Source organism: Vulpes lagopus, chromosome 2 (assembly GCF_018345385.1).
Source record: "Vulpes lagopus strain Blue_001 chromosome 2, ASM1834538v1, whole genome shotgun sequence".
Classification (NCBI taxonomy): Eukaryota; Metazoa; Chordata; class Mammalia; order Carnivora; family Canidae; genus Vulpes; species Vulpes lagopus.
In genome coordinates, this window is record NC_054825.1 from 85,127,060 (window position 1) to 85,151,196 (window position 24,137).

The following is a 24,137-nucleotide window of genomic DNA, read 5'->3' on the forward strand; positions in this document are numbered from 1 at the left end:
AAACTTTCCTCCCCAAATAAACGGATGACATAGGTTAATGCTTAGGCTAGCAAAAATAAAAAGATGAAGAAAAAATAAGGTCCAAAATAAAACACAAATAAACCAAGGCTATCAGTCAGCACTATTTTTTTTTTTTAAACTTTGTAGTTTTTTTTCCCCTCTGTGATGGAACCAATATTTTCCTTCTATTAGATGCAAACTGACAGCATATCATGCTAACAATGTTCTGGAGTGAGCCTGAGGGAAACATTCTCCTCCTGCTCCGAGGTCTAGGTAACCAGGGATATGTCTGGGGACTCCCAGATCAACTCCCCATGACAGACCAGGGAGTCCCACCTCAAGCTCTGTGCCTGCCTCCTGCCTGGGAGAGCCCGATGCTATTATCACCCACTGACACTGCAGTTAACTTGAGGAAAAGCTGGGAGGTACCTGGGGGCTTGCAGCAATGGGACAGGTGTGTTCCACTTGGACAGACTTGAAGGATTCAGCAGCTGTCAAGCTTCTAAAAGGTATAATTTTACTTCTTATTCTATAGTTTGAATAGAAACTATTTGAATATTCAGTATTCAAATATATTTTAATAGAAAGAAGAAAGAAAACCACTGAGGTTTCCTTAAAAAAGTATAGAGAATATAATTCTAAAAACTTCCACATGGAGGTGGGTACCATGAAGAAGACACAAAACAGGAATATAAAAGCCAGTGTGACACAAAATGTAGCTGGCTGTGCAGGTAACAGCTGTCTGTGCTGCTGATGTGTTTGTGGGGAAAAAAAGGGCACTGGCCTGAGAACATGAAGGCAGCCCTCTTAATTGGGGTTGAACAACACTCTTGCAACTTTTCTGGATCTTAACTTCCTTATCTGTAAAATGAAGGAATTGACTAGAATCACTGTAGATGATCTCTAAGGTTCCTTCCAAGTCACCAATTCTGTAATTCTAAGAATTTAGGACCTTCCCCTCCCCAGTTCTAGGTACTTATGAAAGATTACTTTTCATATTCTTCTTTTTAATATATATGATGATAAATATAAAAGTTTACACGAAATTAAACATCTGATAGAATTTGTGGCAGGATCTTGATAAAATCAAACCATATATATTCTGATAAAGGAACTCGACTGAAGAAATAAAACTATGCCAGGTGCTAAGGAAGCCCAATGATACATTTCTCAAGGGCTGGCTATTGGCATCATGACTCAGAGTGTACCCAAGGCATTTTGATTACCTGGGACAACATTGCTGTTTCTTCATTTTACATAAGCAGAAATCATTCTTGATATTTTCCTGCAGAGGAAAGTCAAACATTATCTAACTATACATCTGGTACAACCCTAGGAGGAAAACCAGGTAGAGGATTCTATTTTAACACATAGATTAGACCAAGCAGATCAAATCATGCTTTTCAACAAAAGAAATCTATGAATCTTAAACTCTAAAGGTCACTTGAGTTCCCTCTCAACTATGAGAACTTTACTTCTCCCTTGCCTACATGGAGTCCTAACCTCTGCAACTTCCTTGATTTACCTATTTTAAGTTTTTTTTTTGTTTTGTTTTGTTTTTACCTAATTTAAGTTTAAAAATGTTTTACATTGCATGTCTGCAAGTTCCTTGACATCTATTTAGAATCAGAGTTTGGCAGCAGCGGGATTAGCCTGAGGCAGACCTCAGGGTATTTGAAGAACTGGTCTGCTGGGATATAAATAATAAAGGTATATTTTAAGTATGGACATCAGTCTGTGAGAGGAAAAAGCAAAGCACAAAAACATTAAAAAAAAAAAAACAGCTAAGACTATGATGCAGTGAGTTCTTCTAAGTGGAGGGGGAGGGGCAGAGACAGTGAGAAGTGGGGATCTGAGAAGCAGGTGAGAGGTCTCTATCCACAGGATCATAGGCACATCAGGAAGAGAAAGGGGCAGAAAGGGCAGTACCAACTTCCCATGCAGCCAGTAAGATATTCCAATTTCCTTTATCTCCTCCAGCTGAGGCAGAACTAGTTCAAGGCCACTGCACACAGATGTGGGGGTTGAGTAACCCCAATTTTAAATGTCAGCATGATGTGGAGTCAGGGATACCAGTAAGTTGCTATAAGTAAAGGTTCTGTCTTTCATAGTATCTCGGGCCGTTCATGACACAGGCTATGAATGTTGGCAGCTGTTACAATGACTCTCTGAGTTAATGTTATAAATGCTTTTACTGCATTAAATGTCTTCAGGTTGTACATTTACATTAGTAACTCCCTAAATTCTAAAATCTGGTGCTCAATTCCAAACAATGGATAATGTTACACATGTAGCATTTGCCCAAATTGCTTATCAATCCTTTGAAATGTATCCCCTGTTGTCTCCATACTGCCACAGGCAACCATTGCCATATGTCCTTGCTATGTTTGAAACTGGTGCTTCACCTAGAAACACTTTTTTCCCCTCAGTTCTTTGTAGCACAGGCTGTTCTCATATAACCCAATCACAAACCCCAGGAGTCTGGTAACACTGGTTCCCTCTTAGCTCTCTGTTGCTAATTTTAGGTTATTATACTTTCTTTTTTAGAAGTAATCTCTACACCCAATGTGGGACTTGAACTCACAACCCCAGAATCAAGAGTTGCATGCTCTACCAACTGACTCAGCCAGGTGCCCCAAAGGCTATTAATATACTTTCAAAACATACCTCCTTGGATGTCTTGACACCTGGCTACACTATCTTCTGTTTGTCTTTGCAGCTGTTACCTTCAGATCTTGTGGTCACTAACATAATGGTTCTCAATGTTGGTTGTGCATTAAAATAATCTGGAAAGCTTTTTTTTTTTTTTTTGGAAAGCTTTTGAAATCCACGCATGCTGAGCTCACATTCCAGACCAATTAAATCATTTTGTGGGTATGAGGACAGGGATCAGTATTTATTTTTTTCATTTCTTAGGTGATTTCAATGTGAAGCCAAGGGTGAGACATCTGTTTTAACACAAGAATGAAGGACTTCGGCTCTTGGTTTACCAGTGTCCCCTTCATCCCAACTCTTGCAACCATCCCAGGATTTTATTTTATTTTATTTTTTTAAAATTTTTTTATTTATTTATTTATATAGTCACACAGAGAGAGAGAGAGAGAGAGGCAGAGACACAGGCAGAGGAAGAAGCAGGCTCCATGCACCGGGAGCCCGACGTGGGATTCGATCCCGGGTCTCCAAGATCGCGCCCTGGGCCAAAGGCAGGCGCCAAACCGCTGTGCCACCCAGGGATCCCGATCCCAGGATTTTAAAATCCAAGGGAACAACCTGTGCACCACTCTGGGTCCTAGTTCCTTGGCCAGTTTAATTCTAATGTGTCCTTCAGCTTTTATACACTCTGTGAATTTATCATAAATGCAAGTTGCCTGACATCTGAAATATTAAATAAGCAAAAGAGTCTGGGTTTAAAGGCCACAGTTCCAGCCTGTTAACTCCTTTAGTGTAGAATACTCTGCCTCCAGCTGGGTGTGTGTAGCTTACTGCAACCTTACAGAGAACCTTGCTTTCTAAGTTGGCTAGTCTTCTGATTCCATGTCCTTTCCAAGTTGGCAGATCCTCCATGGAGTGTCTGTCACTCCAGTAACTCTCTTAACAACATTATCAAGTCTCTTATCCTCTTGTGCTTTACCACATTCATAAATGCTCCAAATATGTATCTAACTAAATATGCCCTCTCCACTGCTATGGCCAGGATGCTGAGTACTACTGAAGAAAAAAAATCCAACTACACAGAATTATGCTGCCTACATTTTTATGGTATCCAAACAGCAGCTCTCAGCATTACTCAGGAGCCTCTGTGTATGTTCCAAATGAGCTCCTGCTCTTACTACCCTTACAGGTACCCTAATGGCCATTATTCTTCCTGACTCCTTTAACTCTCACTTTTGAAGTGGACCTCTTTTATGCTTTGGAGAACATAATGATAGCCTTATTTTCCAGACTTCCACTCTATCAACTTATCTACTGATGTAGAGGGGGCACTGCTCTAAATTCAACACTGTTGATGTTTTTTGGCCAGATAATCCTTTGGTGGGGTGTAGGTTGCCCTGTACATTTTACATGTTTAGATATTTTACCTATGAGATGCCAGTAGCATCCCCCCACATGCATATATTTGCAAAAAAATTGTCAGACATTGCCAAATGTCTCCGGGGAGGCAAAATCACCATAGGTTGAGAACCACTGCTCTAAGCCAAGACTAATCTATCAACCGGTCTTTCTGATAAAAACCTCTTGCTTTCTCCAAGGTCCATATGTGCTTTCTTTATCTATCTCCAATCTGAACCTGTCCATTGGTTTTGTTTCCTTAATATATAATTTTACATGTCACTCCAGCATATAAAAAGTCATTCTTGGAAGTGTGTTACCCACTAGGCATTATGGGTCTTTTTTTCCTCCAAGTGAAGCTCCAGGAATGATGTTCATGAGTCCACTTGCTGAAGCCCCGTTCTACTCTTCTTTTTTTTTTTTTTTAGCCTTTGCCTTTATTTTAAAAAATTTATTTATGATAGTCATCACACAGAGAGAGAGAGAGAGAGAGAGAGAGGCAGAGGGAGAAGCAGGCTCCATGCACCAGGAGCCTGACGTGGGACTTGACCCCGGGTCTCTAGGATTGCGCCCTGGGCCAAAGGCAGGCGCTAAACCGCAGCGCCACCCAGGGATCCCTCGTTCTACTCTTCAATCCTTGTCTTACTAGTATCAATCTCTGATACTTCCACACAGGTGCCAGGGTTCTCCTGCTCACTAAATGCTTAAACAGCCTAACTGGCTATCTCTGACAATATGGACTACACCCTCCTTGAGCCTCTCTCCTCCCCTGATTTCTACTTTTTTCTGGTTCTTCCTTCCACTTTGATTGATTATTCTTTCTTAATCTCTCCTCTTCCTCAGATTGTTCCTTAAACACTAGCGTTTTTTTTCTTAAGATTTTATATATTTATTCATTAGAAACAGAGAGAGAGAGAGAGGCAGAGACACAGGCAGAGGGAGAAGCAGGATCCACACAGGGAGCCTGATGTGGGACTCAATCTCGGGACTCCAGGATCATGCCCTGGGCCGAAGGCAGGTGCTAAACCGCTGAGCTACCCAGGGATCCCCAGACACTAGTGTTCATTTGGGATTCTGTCCCTGGCCTTTCTCTCAGAACTCTACAACTTTTTAAAAATTTTTATTATTTTTTTTACATTTGTTTTTATTTAAGTTCGATTTGCCAACATATAGTATAACACCCAGTGCTCATCCCATCAAGTGCCCTCCTCAGTACCCATCACCCAGTTACTCCATCATCCGCACACCTCCCTTTCTGCAACTCTTTGTTTCCCAGGGTACATCCCCCCCCCACCTCCGCTATCACCTTCTTTATAAGCTTCAACTCTTCCGCTATAATATAATGAATATACTAACTCCTCCTCATGTAATTTGAAGGCCTACCTTCTCTCAAATTCCAGTCCTGCATGTCTGACTCCCTAGGGAATATTTGTACCTGGGAGCACTATAGACACCACTAACAAATCAAGATACCTAACACTGAACACATCACAGCCTACTCCCTACCACTACCTGTCTCTAGATCCCCAAATCTTCCTTATTCTTTTATTATTTCTGTGGGACCTCCATCCATTCAGTTGTATTGATAAGCCAGGGCTTTAGCACAATCCTAAATTCCAACTTCCCTAATCACATCTAATCAATCAGAAAATCCTGTCAGTTATACCTTATACCTTCCCTTTTACTTTTAACATGCAAATCTGTACCTGTCACTCCCTGGACTACCTGCTCTAGTGGATGCCCTTTGTCTGAAGGATTTACAACCTAAGCACTTCAGCAGAGCACACCAGGCTCTCCGTGGCTTGGCTCTTGCATTTTTCCTCTCCTTCTCTCCATTAGACCCCAAACCCCCCAAACAGGACTGTACCATATCACAAGTTATTCCCTCTGTTAAAATGTTTTTTCTAAGATCATCTACCTAGCATATACTTTTTCATCCTATAAGCCTCAGCTTAAACATGAACCTCTCTGGAAGCTCTTTCTGGACTTCTCAGGGGCACATTTATAGGGTGTCTTCCTGCGTGCTCCCAATGCATTGTGCACACATCTTCGTTTGAGTTCCTGCCACAGTCCATGGGAATTGACATAGTCTGTGGGTGTCTCACCCACCAGCCTTCAAGCTCCTGATGGGCAAGTGTTTTGCCTACTCAATCTTGTTTCAATGAGGACTAACAGAATGCCCAGGATGGAAAGAAGCACTCAATAAATACAGGCTAAATGACTGAACAACATAAGAGGTTCAACTGTCAAAAACTCTACAGGGGAGAAAAAACTGTATCATGACATGGTATTTGTACAAAAAAAAATGTCAGTCCAAGAGGTCAAGAAGTGAAGTTATTCATCAAGAGCTAATGTTAAATAAAATAAGTTTAATAAGTAATTTATATGATGGTACAGTGCTTATTAAGTTCTTCTACCAAAGTACTACTATCATCAAAAGAATACTGACCCATATCCCTGGGGGATCTGATGGCACAGGCTAAAAAACATGACATTTCTCTGGCTAATATGTCCATATTCATTTTAACTTGAAAACACTTTGAATTACTAACAAGTAAGAGGAATGCTCCAGGAAAAGAGAACATGTTTATTCTGTGGGCTCCAACGACCTTTAGTATTAATGCATGACAGTGTCAGCATCATAGTTATAGCAATAAATGTACAGTGGAAATAGCATCTCACTTAAAGTCACAAGTCCATCACCTGGGCTGTGACTTGGGGTCTACTTTAATCTCTCTGAGCCTCCCTGGTTTCCTTATCTGGAAAATGGCTATAATAATATTATAATAAAAATTATAAAAATAATATTTGCCTTATATATTTCATAATGTTGGTGCCAATATAAAAAGAAATAATGCAAGCAATGAAGTATATAAGCATGAAGAATGAAGTAATATTTTATCTAGAGAGAGTGAAAATTAAAGTTCATATGCAATCCATATTCTTGAAAACACCTACCTTTTGAAGAGCTGAAGGTTTTTCCGTTTTGGTTTTTCCCTTTGGGGTTAAAGGAGGGGATCGCTCCTTTATCTCTGGAGGCAATTCTTGATATAACGCTGGAATTGAACAAGGAATTCATGTAATCAAACTGAGGAGCACTGATCCATAGGGTAAATAAATAATGATGGAGGGGGGCAGATATGAAACTAAGGATCTTGATATGCACTTCTCTGGTGTAACAATAAGCTACCTGGCACTTAGTGTTAAAACGATTTATAGTTACACGCATTAGTTATCAAAAGAACATAATTTATGATTGGAAATTTTTCATTAGTAGGATTTCAGAATCCTGGTCAGAGACAGATATGTTCACAAGTAAGTGTAATATACATGATGGGACACCTGGGTGGCTCAGCAGTTGAGTGTGTTTGCCTTTGGCTTAGGCTGTGATCCCAGAGTCTGGGATCGAGTCCCACATCGGCTCCCCATAGGGAGCCTGCTTCTCCCTCTGCCTGTGTCTCTGCCTCTCCTCTGTGTCTCTCATGAATAAATAAAATCTTAAAAAAAAGTGTAACAAACATGAGAATGTGACATTATTCAAAAGAGAGATAATAAGGACAGATTCTGATACAGATAGCAAATGCTCAATCCAGCAAGTGGCAGGTGTGTCAGTCTTTGAAGAACAGGTAGGATTTTGCCAGGCAGAGGCGTGGTCAACGAGTAATTTGGGAAGATGGTACAAAATAAATGAGCATGGGGCTAGGGCTATACATAACCTTGAATCTGTTTACAGGGTCGAATTTGAGATTATAATTTGTATAATCTCTTTACACACAATGTGGACTCTAAAATGTGGAAATATTCAAGGACTGAAAAAGAAAATGTGTTTCTGTTTCAGTTAAATAACCACTCTGTGCAACTCTGAACTTAGAGAAATTGGTAAACTACGCCTGATTGAAATTCTACAATTGTTAGGTATATTAATTGGCTTTGTGTATGCGTTGATTATATTGCTGGGTTTATCTCTTATTGGAAAGGATGTTAGATGTCATTAAGTGAAGCTGTTCATTTTTTTCTTCCTGGTGGCTTAAGATACAAAAGGAATAAATTCTTTATAATGATGGAAAACTTCTATTGTGTCATTGTTCACTTAGAGGACATGCCTTTCAACTGAATGGTTGGTAGAGCTTCTGTTCCCATCTATACACTCCCTTTGAGCATTTGTTTTGCATATCTGGCTTTGGATAAAGATAAAGGACAATTTCTCCCACTATTTTTAAAGGGGAATATGCTGCTGATGGTCTTTTTTCCCCTCCTAATGTTAAAACTGAGGTGAGGTTTTGTTAAATTCAGGTTATAAAGGAGGATAAAAGGGAAAAGAAGATAACCCCTGATGAAGTGAGAATTCAATCATTATATTCTCAGGTTTTCTGAGAATTGTTTGTTCTGGCCTTTAAAAGTCTTTCTCAAGAAGCAGTGACTGATGCCAAAATAAAGTATCAATTCTTCTGGGATACAAGAAGGAATTCTGGCAGTTGGAAGATGGTCACTACTTGAAACACAGAATTTCTGCATGAGGCCACCAAGCATCATTGTGGTATACTTTAGATGTTGCACTTTGGTTATCCTGGAACAAAAGCCAAATTTAATGGATTTTTAACCCTCTGTGGATCAAATATCTTTAGCCTCTTAAGGTTCATAAGCATAAGAGGTTACTTCTGCAAACTAACTAGATTCTAAAGTTAAAACTCTAATACCATTCTGCCTGGGAATAAATACATCATCTTTTTATACTGTCTAGTAAAAAAAAAAAAAAAAGAGTTTAAATGTTTCCACTTGTGTCTGGAAGAAACAATGGATTGTAACATCTAATTAAAATTACAGACATACTCCAGAGCCACTATGACTGCGCAGCCAGCTTTCTTGATTTGGAACTGGAAGCTACTCCTGCTGAACTAGACCTACAGAGGAAGTGGGAAAACCATCAATGGGAAGGGGCGGGAAGAAATTGGGATATTTGAGGCAATCTGGAAGTTACAAGTACTTAGCTTATGAAAAATGAATGGGAATTAATTTGTCCTAAAATTTCTTTCTTCTACACTGCCTTAATTTTTTTCCATTATGTATTCTCTTTTGAACATTAAAAATAGTTTGAGAGCTATCAATTATTTACTACTCAGAGACGAAGATTTATAACAGTGGCATGGAGGAAATGAAGAGTTTTGTTATGAGGGAGAGAAGTGGGTAATTTTTGACACACTAAGCACTTTTGAGGGGAGGAGTTTGCTGAAAGCAGCAGATAAGCTGAGGGAAAGAGCTGTAGAGACAGGAGCCCTGGAGAGTGTGAGACAGGGGAGGGGGGCAGCACCGGGTGCAGATGGGGTAGAGAGTAAAGAGAGAACTCATTTCATCTGTGCCTAGCCCAGCACCCAAGACTCATGGAAGAAATTGTTCTTCCTGTTTTCCTTCATCTTTTTTGCTCTCAAAATTCAGAACTTAGGTTAGGAATCAATAGGACTTTTGCTTAACCAGTTTGGGTTAAATGGGGCTCCACAGACAAGCCTGAAAGTCACCTGTTGTTTATAATAATTTCTTCTTTGAAGAAACAAAAGACTTCACAATAATGATTCAAAATGGAGTGTCCTCAAGGCAGCCTATACTACATTTTAAACCAGAACTACACAATTTTAGTCTTTCTGGAAGAAAGCTCAGAGATGACAGAGTTCAACTTCCTCATTTTATGGGAGGAAACTGAGGCATATCAGTATTAATGGCGAATTTTCCGGATTCCTGAGCACTGGGCTTTCATACCACACTACCAGGGCAGCTGTTGATAGGAAGCATTCTTCTAAAGAGGCACTGCTATACGTGTCCCCTTTCTTGAGTCTTTAAGTTCTTTTATCTCCACGCTTTCCTTGCCCTCTCCAGGCCTGGTAGTACATCTATACAGCTCTCACTAACTCCTATTTAGAATTTCTTCTCCAGCTCATTCCCTAGGCCTTTCACAAACGGGAGTTAATTTGCCTGAGAATGAAGCAATCTATTGCAGGTTTGTTTTGGCAGGTTCCAGCTGGAACTGAGGTATACAAAGTAAAAGAATGGGACTTGGGGAACTAGAGGTTCTGAGGTGCCTGTCAACTGAGGAGTCACTGTGGCAAGAGAAGAACTGACATAACTGTGTGTGAAATAGATGGTGGGCAAAAAGGGGCTGAAGAAGAATGTTGGTAGCTAGACAGGAAGGTCCCCCAGGATAAGTCTGTGAAAGCAAGTAAGTATTCCAATCTCAGAATGGAGCAGCTTTCTGGTGCATTGCATCAGTGCCCCCTTTTATTTATTTATTTTTGCATCATGACAACGAAAAGCAATACCCAATAGTAAACATAAAGGAAAAGTTACAAAGAGAGTAAATTAAAGGGTAGTAAATGATAAAATCTTGGACTATCAGTTATACCATATTAGTAAACCAGGAAGGGAGCATAAAACTTACTTTCACTAGCCACATGATTAGCTGGAAAATAACCTTCCTGTCCCTTTCCTATGCTGCCATACCACCAGTCTTCATTATCTTTGAAAAACACTCGGATAATGTCTCCGCGATGGATGGTTAGTTCATCTGATCGATTCGCTGTGTAGTCATAAAGAGCCACTACCTACGAGAGAGATAAGACCACCACAGCTTTATCACAACTGTACCACAGAGAAAACCCCCAACATTCACTTCCTCTTGCAGAAGAGCAGCTGAAACCAAAGCAGTACTTTGGTAAGTCTGAGGCTGTCTCAAGGTTTGCTAATGGGATCAGGGGTGGTGGGAACACAGCAGGAGAAGCAAGATAAAAGACTGTGGGATTGAGAAATGGTTAAGAGCATTCAATACACTAAGATTAGCTTCAAAATAGCAGATGTTAATTTTTTTTTTTTTACAAGTGAATTACTTGTGAAGCAAATAAAAAAAAGGCTCACACACCATTCACTTTCTTAGAATTGTTTTATACTACCTTCAGATCCTATTCTCTACGCTAAGCAGATGTATCTGAAAAAAAAAAAAAAACCCAACTCTTCAGAATGTCAACGATTTTATAATAAAGAAAAGCAATGAAACAACCTGATTACATAACTTCATTGTGATCACTTGATGTCTCTTTTAAAGATATATTTCCCCACCAACATATGCTTTTTGGTATTTTATATCAAAAATCTAAATCTTCTGACTACTTTTAAGATATACTCTTATTAATAAGGGTATTTTCATAGATACAAATTTAAGAGGAAAGGCCTTTCTACAAGAGTTTTCTGCTCTGTATTGTGTAGTAGTCATTGTTTTTGATTTTTTTTTTAAAAACTAAAATCAAAATGAATGAGTGCACAGAAATTTAACAAATCCCTTATAGCAGTTACAAGGAGGAGACAGACCTTAATCCCTTTCACATGTCACGCATTAAATAATGTAGGACATAATACGTACACTAAAGAATAAACTACTTCTTTCCTACTTAAATGGGATTTGAAAATTAACAGGGAGTGCCTGAGTGGCTCAATGGGTTAAGTGTCCTACTCTTGATCTTGGCTCAGGTCCTGACCTCAGGGTTTTGAGTTCAAGCACCACACTGGGTGTAGAGCCTACTTAATTAAAAAACAAAAAAACAAACAAAAAACAGATTATACCACTATGTATATAATGGAAAATTATCATAATCCTTGGCATTTAGGTTGAGAACTGATTCATTCACTGAAGTATTTACTGAAATCCTAATGTGCTACCATTGGTACTAGGCTAAGGGCTAAATATACCACAGTAAATAGGGTCCTTTCTAGAAGGGTTCCCTCATTTAGGCTCTGCAGGAGAATAAAGGATAATCAGGAATGGCCAGGTGAAGAGATGGAAAATGTGTCTTGGGAAGGCTATACTGCATGTGTGAGAGTCCAGCAAAGAGAAACCCAAAATAGTTCAATATGTTGGGAGCCTGAATTAGAGATAAGAGCCTTGCTAGCTGAGTGGGGTAAGGTGAGGCTGCAGGTGTCAGGAGAGGCCAGGTCATGCATGCTGTGGAAGCTCATACTCATACTATGGGCAATGGGAGGAGATAAGGGTTTTAAAAAGTAGGAGATTCTATAACAGTTCACAAAACTCTGGATGGTGCCTCTTAGGTAATTTACAATATTTATTAACACATTAACCCAGAGATGTGAATGGATAAATCTGGAGGTACCTGCTGTCGCTATCTGGTATAAGGGCAGTAATAATAATTTAAGTCAAATGGTACAAATGCCATTCCTACTGTATTGCTTAGCACACTCTGTAATTCACAACATGTTATGCAGGCTGTTGTTTCAAGTTTACGAATCCCTTATAACTTTTAGTGTACTGATGCCAAATCACATGTAAAGGTGGGAACTTTTAACTCTTCCCTTTCTTCTTTCTTTTTCCTCTGAGCTGGTGCTATTACAGAAGAAAGCTAATGATAATGTTCTGAGTGCCTGCCATTTTCTAGGTACAATGCTAGCTGCTTACCTAAGTTCCTACACAAACCTGTAGGACAATCCTGTAAGGGTACAAATTCTTTTTTTTTTTTTTTTAGGGTACAAATTCTTATTTCAATTTCATAAATGAGGAATTTTATGCACAGAGAAATTTAGTAACTTGCCTAAAGTTAACCATGAATTACACTTTTTTTTTTTTTTATAGGACATCTTAGTCTAGAATCAAACATGGGGAAGCAGCAGCAGAGAGGAAGGGATGGACAGAGATCCTCATGAGAGATTGGACAGAGTTTTGGGTGATACTACTGCGGCTGTGCTGAGAGAACTACCAATCCTGGGCTACCTGCAGACCTTCCTTCCAAGACATCTGAAACCCAGTCCCAGAAAACTGTAGGGATCTCTTCCTGCTGTTCTAAAGAGGCACTGCTATACTCATAGCAGGGATCAAAGAGGGATCTCTTCCTGCTGTTCTAAAGAGGCACTGCTCAACTCATCCTGGCTCTCGTACACTAAACAGCACAACTTTGATGAATCTTATGGAAGTACGAAGCCTGCGCATGCTCATTTCTCTGGAGTTAGAGGTGGCTGCTGAGAAGAAGAGCAGGAGAGATTTGGCTTAGGCAAGAGTATCCTTTAGGAAGTCCCACATCAAGCCTGTGTTCTTGGGTGGATTACTGATAATCCGGAATTCATCAAACTGGAGACAGAAAACCTTTCCTGAATTTTCTACCAAGGTTAGGTGATAAGAATCCCTTCAGAGGTACTGGGGTCCAAAAGACCCTATATTTCAATTTTCCTATTAAAGTATCCACAAATTATATTCTATACGCAATCAAATATACATACCAGTTTTACATTCCCTTCTAGTCCTTGTAAATATGTTCTACATCTCTGTTATGGACTGAATTGTATACTCCCTAAAATTCATATGTTGAAGCCCTAGCAGGTCTGGAGACATTTGGAGACAGGGCCTTTACATAGGTAATTAAAGTTAAATAAGGTCATATGGGTGGGGTCCTAGTCCAATAGGGCTGTTGTCCTTATAAAGAGGAGGAAAAAATAGCAGGAGCACCCATGCACAGAGAATAAGGACAGAGGAGGACACAATGAGAAAGCAGCCATCTACAAATCAAAGAGAGAGATATTAGAAGAAACCGATACAGCTGGTGACTTGATTTTGGACTTCTAGTTTCTAGAACCATAAGCAAATAAATTTTTGTTTAAGCTCTCAGTTGAGATGGTACTTTGTTACAGCAGTCCTGACAGACTAACACAGTTCTACAATTCATAGTGTCAGATGAATGGTGGTCACTACTCACTACTGCTGGTCATGGCACGCACATGGGTAATACATTTTAGGTCCATTTCAGGTCCTTACCAGATTATAGTACTATGTCCAATACTATCATAATATTATCTCCTGATGTAGAAACAACGGCCCTGTCACCAAAATCCGTAGGAGGGTTGTGCTTCAGGAGGCTACATCCCTCAAAGCAAAGGAACGGTTTTCAGAGAATGTCATCATCATACCACGACTGACATTTAAGTGCGAAGTTGCTACACAGTAAGGAATCAGTAGGCTTCACTTGCCAAGTCTACATTTTGGCAGTGAAACTACGACCACTCCTTCATCATACTGAAGGTACATGACAAAAGCTACAAGGCTTATGATAATCTGCTTATATTCCACTGTGTGTTTTTAACCACTATGTCATCTTATCATTTGAGGACCTCTTACTCTCTTCTGAACATCTTAATATACACAATAAACTTCTCTGTTTACTTTGATTTGCAGTGGATTCTGCAATAAATTGTCTTCCCCATCTCCAATTACATATTGTTATTATCTCATTGTTTTGGGGGTAAAGGAAAGCTCCATAAAAATGTTGGGGGAGTGCCTGGGTGACAGAGCTGGTTAAACGCCTGGCTCTTGGTTTTGGCTCAGGTCGTGATCTCAGGGTTCTTAGATCCAGCCTCATGTCAGGCTCTAGGCTCAGTGTGGAGTCTGCTTCACATTCTCTCCCCCTGTGCCCCTCCTGCTTATACTCTAAATAAATTAAAAAATCTTAAAAAGAATGTTGGGAAACACAATCCCATCAAGAGGTTTGTTTTAAATTGATAATGTGTCTATTTTTTCTCTTTATTCTGGTTAAGTCTTGTCATTTATCTTGACCATTCATTCTTTTGATGAGTATCTTTTATAATGTACCATTCCTTGCACATAGTGCTCTGGTGCCTAGGTATGTATGACAGCACATCCTTGGCAGTATCTTTGAGCTGACAGAGGAGTTATGAAATCTTTCTGCAAAAGAAGTCTAAAAACATTAATTTATGTGTCCATGCTGGTAGTGACAGATTTAGGAAATGAGATTTTTTTTTTTTTTTTTTTTACAAAATCCACTTGGGTCAAATTTTGTCCACAATTCACATACTTGAAACGGAGTTCCTTCTTCTCAAAGCTTGCCCAATTATTTGGGTGCAGTCATGTTGGAAGTGTCACTGGCAAGCTTTTATTTATTTATTTTTTCCTGACACCCATTTTTCAGTCTTTAGAGCAGTGCTTGCAAGAGACAATTTCTTGCTTTAATACAGCAGAGTCTGTCAGGCTGTTACAAGACTTTTAGGTGAACTCCTCTTATTTTCTGAGAGATTTTCCATTACTATTGTTGTCTCTGAAGAATTCTCCATGGTTCTTGAAACCAGTGTACTGAAGGAACATTAACCAGTACTGTTCAGCAGATGCTTCTTGCAACTTCAACTATGGTGTATGTAAGTTAAGAATCAATATTCATAATGGTCCCAAGTCATTCAAAAGGCTAAGTTACATTGAATAAACGCATAGACTTGAGTATTTTCTCCTCTAGTGCTGCTTCAGCTGGGTCTATGGAAAGCTTTGTGCCAGGCTGCAGCAAATGTGCATCTGGATCTCACAACCTTCCCTCCGCTTTCTTCCCTCCTTCACTTGGTTTCAGACTTCTGGCCTCTAAGAATAGTGAGAGAATGAACTTCTGTAGTTTTAAGCCACACCATGTTATAATGGCCCTAGAAAATGAATACATGTGAATTTTACTTTGGTGAATGCTGGATTTTCTTATTTTTCCTGAAAGAGTGTTGGACCTTTTTCTGACATGTAGTTACCTGGGATTAGTATGACCCTTTCCAGGATTGATTTTAAGTTTTGGTAGAGCAGATTCAGGAGGCTTTGAGTCTAGGGCTCCGTAGTCCCCACTACCGGGGTGTGATCCTCCTGATAATTCTACCTGATGCCTCACATATTAGAAAATTTTTCCATTCTGGCTGTCAAGAATGTGAATTGTTCCTATTCTGCTGTGTAGCCTACTAATTTCTTATGGTTTTTTTCCTTATGGGGTTTAATCCCAAGTGTACATCAGTACTCAGCCAAAGATATATTAAGGGTACTTCTTATGGTTACCGGCAGGATTATGCCCAATTAACATATGGTGAAACAAAAAGTAACATCTCAGTAATTATTTTTTTGCCAGACGCCTTGTTGCTGTTAAAAGCACATTAAAATGTGTACGGTTTACGACCTTATTATACATTTGGCATTCTTTATGAAAGCACATTAAGCTTTAATATAGAAATATTTGGGTTACACTTAACTTGTGCTTAAGTGATAATAAGACATTGTTTTTATTTTTTAATTTTATGTATTTTCTCCTCACGTATGGACCTCTTCTGTAGGCTTAGAGTGACCTCTGGCTATGTGGCTGGTTTTGTGATTTTGCCACTGTGGTATACTGGAACAGAGAGCACCTTAAATGCAAGAACAATTAACTGGAGCAAAGGGAGAAGAGAACTTCTTTTCGCAGATTCCTTAAGGATCCTGTAGAAACAAGCATAGTCCAAGCCAGGCAGTTCCATTTGCAGCACTGTTTTTTATGGAGCTATAACACGATGGGACTATAGCTTTTTAAACTCTGAAACAGCCTGAGAGACTGTACCTTCCAGCTGAAACAAAGCATTTATAACAGATTGTGTTACAGATGCTTTTTTCTGCTTCTTGGACATTTAGGAAACATTCCTAGTGAATATGTAAAATTCTGAGAACCGGTTATTATTTTTTTTTTCCCTTCTTTTGAGCTGTAAACTTCCGCATTATCTACAAGAGGTCTGGGTATAGCTGTAGCATTTCAAATGCCTTCTGAGAGAAATGGACCATTTCCTTGGCTATTGAAGATATTTCTCACATAAACAAAAATTTGTATATCTTGAAACCCCCTTTTTCCTAAACTCTGTGTTTTTTTGGAGTTAAAATGGCTATGACAGCCTCATCACACACTGAAGACAATCCCTTCTGGGTTAAAGCTGAATTTTTCACATGTGAGCTCCTATCTCTTTTGCTAGTTTCTGACCTTTTTCTACACATATGGGTTCTTCTTTCCTATTATTAAGTCTTGCTACAGCTTTGGGGTCACTTTGAAGGTCAGTCGGTGTTCCTAAGGCACATTTAGTGTGTACTCTCTAAGTTCTGGTGCCCACTCCTTTACATCTTGAAATAGGGCCAGGGAGGAGCATTTAAGGAAGACCACAGTCACTGGAAAAGATAAAGTCCTCAGATGATCACAGCTTTCCTGTCTGGTCATACTTTATGCTGTTGAACCTCAGGAGGTACTGCTTGCTCTCTACACTGATGCGGACTGCACTGAAGATGGGGAGGCACCAGTCCTCCAGCAAAGTGTCAGTGGCACGGCTCATGAGTAAGCATGTCTTGTCCACCACCCTGTCGCCAACCACCATGCACCTGAGCATCAGTGCCACACTGTAGCCAGCTAGCCTCTGGGTGGGCCTCCCTTTCCTGCCCTAGCTATGCCTGCCCTCTGCCCCAGTAATTATTTAACAGGTAAAATAAAGTTTAAGAAAGTCTCATTCCTCGATAATGTCAATTACAGAATATTTAGTCTTTGTCATTAAAATAGAAAGGAACAGATTAAAACAATGTTAGTAGAAAACCAAATTTAGCAATAAATTCTGAATTTCACAGAAGCAGATTACTGAATATCCAAAGACTACTTTACTGAGAGTGACATTGGGCCTATATTTTATTTCATGCAAGGAATAAAGAAATATACAGCCCTATTTTTAACATCATGTGGTAGGAATGTATATGGTTTTTTATGATTATTTTTGTAAGTACTATGTAAGATATGCTAAAGATATTTATAAAAAAGAAACCAAGATTCTGTTATTTTTACTGATCTTATCTGTAATAATAAATTTAAAAAAGAGATAAAAAAGTAAATAACTGGGCCAAGTTTATTGTCTCTGTACCAAACTATCTGTTTCTATCCTGCCACATAGTGCTAGTATATGTAAACTTTATACAATTCATTAAATATTTGAAAATATTTAATTCCAACTACTTCTGGTAAAGTAACTAGGGTAATGGAAAGAATACCAAACTGGAATCAAAATGTTGAGCATTCCAGTCCTGTTTGGGCCTCCAAGGCTGAAGTATATCAAAAAATACTCAGATTGGATATCTGTAAACTAAGGGGTTTGAACCAGATGCTATGTGGTATACCCTCCAGCTTTAAAATTCTATTGTACCAGGTACTCAAATAACTATTCCAAAAGAACAGCATTCATAGATTTTAAAGTAAATTTAAAATATTAATTTGATGGGTAATAGTGTAGTTGTATTATTTGTGCTCATCCATAAATTGGAAAAGTTTGTCTGACTGCTTCCAACACTACACAGGAAATCCTCCTTTTAATAAATGAAGAACAACAACAGTAAAGCATTTCTTCCGAATTACCATTTGGAAACACTACTCCTCTAACAAATGTAAGTGACCTGACCTTTGGACTTTACAAATCAAGCTACTCATTTTATACGATGCTTAGCATTCACTTAAAACTTTTCTTACTGGAAATTGTAATGCATACATTTTGTTACAGTGAATCATTAGTATTTCATTTAAAAAGGCTTCAAAATGTATCTAATCAAGATACGTTTTTTAAAAAATCAAGAGAATAATGTAAATTTTTATAGACTATAGATTTTTTTGTTGCTGTTAGTGAAGAAAAATGACAGTGTAGTTTTTCTTTCTTGATAGGGATAGCGAAGGGAAAATTCTGAATCACTGGTTGAGATTAGAATCTCAAATTGTGGTCTCTAGACCAGGAGCAGCAACATTACCTGGAAATTTGTTAGAAATACAAATTCTTGGATCTCATTCCAGAGCCAACTAAAATCATATATTCTGGGGATGGGCCCAGCAATCTGTGATTCTTAAACATACCTAAAGTTTAGTTAATACTTTATTTCAATGATCTACTTTATAAAACACACCCACTTATTTTTTGCACTTATCAACTGAACGGGTAGGTAAGAAACAACATAACAACATAACAACAGCCCAATCTTATAACAAAGTGTTACTGGCAAAACTTAAAAAGTAAACCTGTTCCTACTTTCCTATTACTTATCTTGCTTAATTTTCCTCTTGTTTAACTGAAATGTAGACTGGCTCCAGATCTGAGTAACTTAACATCTGTTTTGACATTTTATCAAAAAGCACATGCTCAAAGTGCAACTAGGAGTCAGGGCAAACATTTCTTAGGTTTTCCTCCAATCTCTTGAGGATTAATGAAATTTTTAAAATAGAAAAACAAGCAAAACTGAAAAATTAAATCTGTTCACTCAGCAATAAATATGAGGTACCTACCGTGCCTGAGCTACTCTTAAAGGTTGGGCAGATAGCAGTGAACCATATAGACAAAAATCTCTGGTCTAAGAGAGCTTCTGTTTATGGATGTTTCATTGTTTTTGGTATGGCAGCCCTTATTAAAAAAAAGGATATTTAAAATATTTGTACAAGTTACTCTTCTGTTTATCTACTTTTAAGTTGCTAATACACAGTACCAGCATGTATGCTCATATTAAATTCTAAAATGATAATTTATTATGAATTACTTCTGAAAAATATGATGAATTTCTTGAAATTCTCTTAATAGGGACACCTGGATGGCTCAATGGCTAAGTGTCTGCCTTCAGCTCAGGGTGTGATCTCAGTGTCCTGGGATCAAGTCCTGCATTGAGCTCCCACAGGGAGCCTGCTTCTCCCTCTGCCTATGTCTCTGCCTCTTTCTCTGTGTCTTTCATGAATATATAAATAAAATCTTTAAAAAATTTTCTCTTAATAGACCATGAGCTATGAGCAAATTTAAAATTATTAGTAAGACAAATATATTGCAGACAATATATTTATTTATTTATTTAATTTTTTATTTATTATTTATGATAGTCACACACACACAGAGAGAGAGGCAGAGACACAGGCAGAGGGAGAAGCAGGCTCCATGCACCGGGAGCCCGACGTGGGATTCGATCCCGGGTCTCCAGGATCGCGCCCTGAGCCAAAGGCAGGTGCCAAACCGCTGTGCCACCCAGGGATCCCTAGACAATATATATATATATATATATATATATATATATATATATATATATTTATTTATTTATTTATTTTTTTAAGACAATATGTTTAAACAAAGTAAATTTAAGTATTTGTAAATAACATATTATTCACAATTTATAGACACAGTTTTAGTAGTTATAAATTTTGTACTCCATAGTTTAAGGCAGTGATTTATAGAGATTATATATAAAAATATATCCCTTAAGATAAATGAATGTTCTTCCTTTTACTGTACTGCATTTATTATCTGCTTTTATCTACCTGTAGATGCTACTTTCCTGACCAGGTCTTTCCATAAGCCATAAGGGTTGTGAGAGGTAGTAAAAAATTTAAAAAAATACTTAAACATGAAAATTTATAAATATTAAATGAAAAAAATGTGTTAACTTGTTAATAATATAAAGACATAAGTATGTAAATGTTAAAAAACTTAAAAATAGACATAGGCAAGTTAGTTAGGAGTCTTCAAATAGACCCGTATTGCTTCAAAACTACTTTGAAAAAGCCCTCTCTAAACTTGAATAGGCACTTATACAAATCCAAAAATGTCTAAGTGAGCTGCAATTTCTTTTGTTTTCTTTTAGAGTTAAGTATGGGTGTATGTCTCTATGCTTAAATATGCATTATAACGATGAGACATATTAAAATTAACATAAGGTCTGGACACAAGTCTTTTGAGAATGAAATTTAAACCTCTTTTTTAAAAGATTTTATTTATTTATTCATGAGAGAGAGAGAGAGAAAGAGAGAGGCAGAGACACAGGAAGAGGGAGAAGCAGGCTCCATGCAGGGAGCCCGATATGGGACTCGATCCTGGGTCTCCAGGATCACGCCCTGGGCTGAAAGTGGCGCTAAACTGCTGAGCCACCCAGGCTGCCCCTTAAATCTCTTTTTGATGCTTAATGGCACCTTCAGGATTTCCTGGGCACCAACTCTATGTGCAAAGAGTTGCAGTCCTTAGAAAATATAAAGTTTTCGAGAACTACTTAAGAGCACTCCTAAAAACATTTGTTAAATTAACAGAATTCATTAAGATTATATACAATTTCTAAAAAGATGAATTAATTAATACTCATATAGTAAATACCTCCAGTGTGTGCTATATATATGGCAGTGTACACAGTATGGGAAATACAAAGAAATGCAGCCTACAGTTCTTGACCTGAAAATGCTTAGAATAAAATTAAGAAAAATATACTATTTCAAACATTATGCATTAAAAACCCCTATTTTTATAGTTTAGCAGAAATAAATATTTAAAATAATCTGCTCTGTTTTATGAAATATTTTATATAAAAATACCTCATTTAGATGACTTCATTTTACTCAACCAAGGTTTTAAATTTATTAGTTCTAAAACAAGTATATAAACCTCAGTTTGGGTCTTTTCTCAGCATCAATGTTCATCTATTGTTATTTAATAATCTGCTATGCCATAGGTATGTGTGTATTCATCTAGATATATCTAGAAATATATGTATATATCATTTATTTGATGCTTACTATATGCCAGGGATGTGCTAAGCGCATAGTATATATATGCATATTCTTTTTGTTTATTTGATAGAGACAGTGTGCTCATGTTCATGAGTGGGGGGAGTGGGAGAGAAAATCTCAATCAGACTCCCTGCTGAGCATGGACCACCCCCTCCCAAAGTGGGGCTTGACTCATGACCCTGAGATCATGACCTGAGTTGAAACCAAAAGTCAGACACCCACTGACTGAACCTCCCAGGTGCCCCATAAGCATATTCTATGTATATGTGTGTGTGTGTATTTGTGCACATATTCATTCATAACTACTCTCCTATTTAGTACTTATTATGCTTTTAATTTCTTTAATTATAAACTAAAGGAATTATTATTTGTCTAAATCACACAGCTTGGCAGATTCTAGATAGTGGGTCTGCTTTTCTTTAAGCCTATGCTTTTAGTCTGTAAATTTACATATTTAATTTTGAAGTTAGATGCCTTCAAGGAACTAAGTAAATATGAAGCTGCTTGGTTCATTGTCTGTGACTTTCCTTAAGATTATGCTGAAAGGAGGATATTAATTAAAAACTTGGTATTTCTATTGAAGAAGGCACCTGAGATCATCAAAGCATTTTTTTCATATTAGCTTCTTAGTCACAATTTGTTGAGGACACCAAACTGGGAAGTTATATGGGAAACTGAAATTGGGCCAAGATGACAAATTATATATGTATATTAACATGTGGGCCCATCTGATTACTGTAGTTTATATTTAAGGGTACTGAAATGACTAGAGGCAGAGGTAATGAGGAAAGACTTTACAAAAGAATCTTGAGTATTAGTTTATAAATGTAAAGAGAAAAGCTTTTAAGGTTGCTGTTAGCCAGATATCAATACCTCACTGCTCATCTTAAACACTGATGCTTGTCTATGTCCAATTCTTTTTTTTTTTTTAAGGATTTTATTTATTTATTCATGAAAGACAGAGACAGAGAGAGAGACAGATAGAGAGACAGAGATACAGACAGAGGGAGAAACAGACTCCATGCAGGGAGCACGATGCGGGACTCAATCCCGGGTCTCCAGGATCAGGCCCTGGGCTGAAGGCAGCTGCTAAACCGCTAAGCCACCCGGGCTGCCCTCTATTTCCAATTCTAATGTCAACCCAAATATTTATTTAGTTGGTGACTTTCCTGAGTAATTCTATTAAGTTTGTATTTTTTGTGTTGTTTGACCACTGAAGTGTCTATTTGATTAGCTTAGTGGTCAGCTAATGGTTGAACAGAAATTTCCTTAAATGCCTGGAACCAAGTTCTTGCAGCCTTTTCTAAGGGGCTCTGTGTGTGTTGGGATTTGTTTTCATTGCTTCAATAGGCAGTTTACTAAATAAATATTAACAGTAACAATAACAAAAATGATAAGCCATGGGGAATGGGTATAGAGAATATAATTTCCAGGTGTGCCACATTATACCATTCCAAATGTCTAGTTATTAACAAAAAAATTATGATACACATAAAGAAGCAATAAAGTATAACCCTATACAGGAATCAAATGAATCAACAGAAATTGCCCCTGAGAAAGCCCAGACATTAGATTTACTATATCTATACCTATATCTATATCTATGAAGAAGAAGTATAGGAATTATATCACAGCAAATAGAAAACTTCAATAAAAAACAGAAATTATAAATAAAACAGAAATTCTGGAGTTGAAAGGTACAGTAATAACTAGAGGGGCTCAAGAGACTTGAAGTAGTAGAGGAAAGAATCAGTGAACTTTTAAGATAAGTAAATTGGGATTACCTAGTCTGAGGAACATATAGAAAAAAGAATGTCAGAGCCTCAGAAATGCATGGGATACCACCAACTGTGCTATTATGTGCATAATGAGAGTCCTAGAAGGAGAGAAAAGACAGAAAGGGGACAAAAAACATTAGAATACATAATAGCCCTAAACTCCCCAAATTTGATGAAAAATATGTACATCCAAGAAGCTAAACAAACTCCAACAAGAAAAACTCAAAAAAGATCCACATCTGGAAATATCACAAACTACTGAAAGACAAAGACCAAGAATCCTGAAAGCAGCACGAGAAAAATAACACATCACATAGAAAGGATTCTCAAGAAGACTAACAACAGACTTCTCATCAGAAACCCTGCAGGTCAAAAATTAGTAGGAACAGGCTTTCAACATTTCATGCTGAAGGAAGACTCAACCTACCATTCAATATGCAACAAAACTATCCTTTAAGAAGGAAGGAGAAATTAACATATTCCCAGATAAATTATAAGAGATATCAAAACTACCAGATCTTCCCTTCAAGAAAAACTAACGGGAGTCCCTCAGGTTGAAACAAAAAGGACATTTTGACAGTAACTAAAATGTACATGAAGAAATAAAGAGCAGTAGGAAAGGTAACTACATAGATAAATATAAATAGATTATATATATAATATATATATTACTTTTTTTTTTTGGTAAGTCCTCCATCTAATTTAAAAGACAATTTGCAGGGGCACCTGGGTGGCTCAGTTGAGTGTCTGCCTTCAGTTCAGGTCATGATCCCAGGGTTCTGGGATCCAGCCCCACATCCAGTGGGGAGCTTGCTTCTCCCTCCCCTCACCCCCTGCTCTCTCTTGCTATCTCTTTCTAAAAAAAAAAAAAAAAAACCCACAAGAAATAATTATAAAAATGTGTCGATAAGCTTACAATGTACAATGATATAATCTAAACAATAATAGCATA

At 37.9% G+C, this 24,137-nt stretch overlaps 1 protein-coding gene and 1 pseudogene across 8 annotated transcripts in view; both read right to left on the bottom strand.

Annotated features, from left to right (window-relative positions):
- The window catches only part of AHI1 (Abelson helper integration site 1), a 203,085-nt gene that overhangs the window by 38,219 nt on the left and 140,729 nt on the right, over positions 1 to 24,137 (bottom strand). For 6 of the 8 annotated variants that reach the window (XM_041743284.1, XM_041743282.1, XM_041743283.1 and 3 more), the window contains exons 23-24: positions 10,478 to 10,640; positions 7,009 to 7,106 (exon numbers count right to left, since the gene is read on the bottom strand). In XM_041743284.1, coding sequence (XP_041599218.1) covers positions 7,009 to 7,106; positions 10,478 to 10,640 — 261 coding nt within the window. Of the gene's footprint in view, positions 1 to 7,008; positions 7,107 to 10,477; positions 10,641 to 10,985; positions 11,021 to 24,137 lie in introns of those variants that run through there. The other 2 variants (XM_041743285.1, XR_005985976.1) reach the window with 2 other exon arrangements.
- LOC121484629 lies at positions 16,676 to 18,380 on the bottom strand (annotated as a pseudogene).